Below are 1300 nucleotides of genomic sequence, written 5' to 3'. Positions count from 1 at the left end.
GCCTGGGCTGCATCGAGGAGCTGCTGGAGCTGCTCTTTGCCCACCCCGAGATCTTCGTGGGCGAGAACGTCCTGGAGGAGTCCGAGAACCTCAACAACCCCGAGCAGGTCCGGGGGCACTTTTGGGGCTGGAAGGGGGGATTTTGGGGGGTTTCTGTGGGTTTTTGGGGGTCTGTTTGGATTTGGGGGGGTCTCTGTGGGTTTTGGGGGGGTCTCTGTGGGTCAGGATGGATTTTTCGGGGTCGTTGTGGAGTTTTGGGGGTTTCTGTGGGTTTTTTGGGGTCTCTCTGGATTTGAGGGGGGTCTCTCTGGGTCAGGACGGATTTTTGGGGGTCCAGGGGTGGTTTCTGTGGATTTTTGGGGGTCTTTGTGGATTTTTGGGGGTCTCTCTGGGTCAGGATGGATTTTTGAGGGTCTCTCTGGGTTTTTTGGGGGGTCTCTGTATATTTTTGGGGGTTTCTGTGGGTTTTAGGGGTCTCTCTGGATTTTTGGGGGGTTTCTCTGGGTTTTTGGGGTCTCTTTGGATTTTTTGGGGTCTCTCTGGATTTTTGGGGGTCCAGGAGGTTCTGATTTCCCCAAATTCCAGCCCTACAGAGTCTGCGGGTGCGTCCTGACCCTGGTGGGTTTGGGGGGTCTCTGTGGGGTCCCTCTGGATTTTTGGGGGGGTCTCTGTGGGTTTTTGGGGTTCTGATTTCCCCCAATTGCAGCCGTACCATGTCCGTGGGTGTGTCCTGACCCTGGTGGATTTTGGGGGATTTTTGGGGGGTCTCTGTGGGTCAGGATGAATTTTTGGAGTTCCAGGGGGATCTCTCTGGATTTTTTGGGGGGTCTCTGTGGGTTTTTGGGGCTCTGATTTCCCCCAATTGCAGCCGTACCGTGTCTGTAGGTCTGTCCTGACCCTGGTGGATTTGGGGGGATTTTTGGGGGTTTCTCTGGATTTTTTGGGGTCTTTTTCTGGGTTTTTGGGGGTCTCACACCCCCCAATTTCAGCTGTACCGTGTCCGTGGGTGTGTCCTGACCCTGGTGGATTTTGGGGGATTTTTTGGGGTCTCTGTGGGTTTTTGGGGTTCTGATTTCCCCCAATTCCAGCCCTACAGGGTCCGAGGGTGTGTCCTGACCCTGGTGGAGCGAATGGACGAGGAGTTCACCAAGATCATGCAGAACACGGACCCACATTCGCAGGGTGAGGGGATTTTGGGGGTCCCTGGGGGGTCTCTGGGGGGGTTTTGGGGCTGAGACCCCCCCAAGGGTCACCTGGAGCACCTGAGGGACAGGTGGGACCCTCACCTGGGGGGTCCTGG

General features: G+C 56.2%; 1 protein-coding gene across 1 annotated transcript in view; it reads left to right on the top strand.

Moving 5' to 3' along the window:
- The window catches only part of LOC113981053 (eukaryotic translation initiation factor 3 subunit C-like protein), a gene marked incomplete at its 5' end in the record, with an annotated part of 13017 nt that overhangs the window by 7958 nt on the left and 3759 nt on the right, over positions 1-1300 (top strand). Inside the window, 2 exons of the mRNA XM_027708290.1 lie at positions 1-107; positions 1089-1182. The exon at positions 1-107 is cut by the window's left edge and continues 24 nt beyond it. Of these exons, the coding sequence (XP_027564091.1) occupies positions 1-107; positions 1089-1182 (201 nt within the window). The remainder of the gene's footprint in view (positions 108-1088; positions 1183-1300) is intronic.

Source organism: Neopelma chrysocephalum, unplaced genomic scaffold, assembly GCF_003984885.1.
Source record: "Neopelma chrysocephalum unplaced genomic scaffold, ASM398488v2 Primary Assembly neopelma1_95936, whole genome shotgun sequence".
NCBI classification, from domain to species: domain Eukaryota; kingdom Metazoa; phylum Chordata; class Aves; order Passeriformes; family Pipridae; genus Neopelma; species Neopelma chrysocephalum.
Note: the sequence above shows the minus strand (reverse complement) of the source record. Positions and strands in the feature narration are given on the sequence as shown.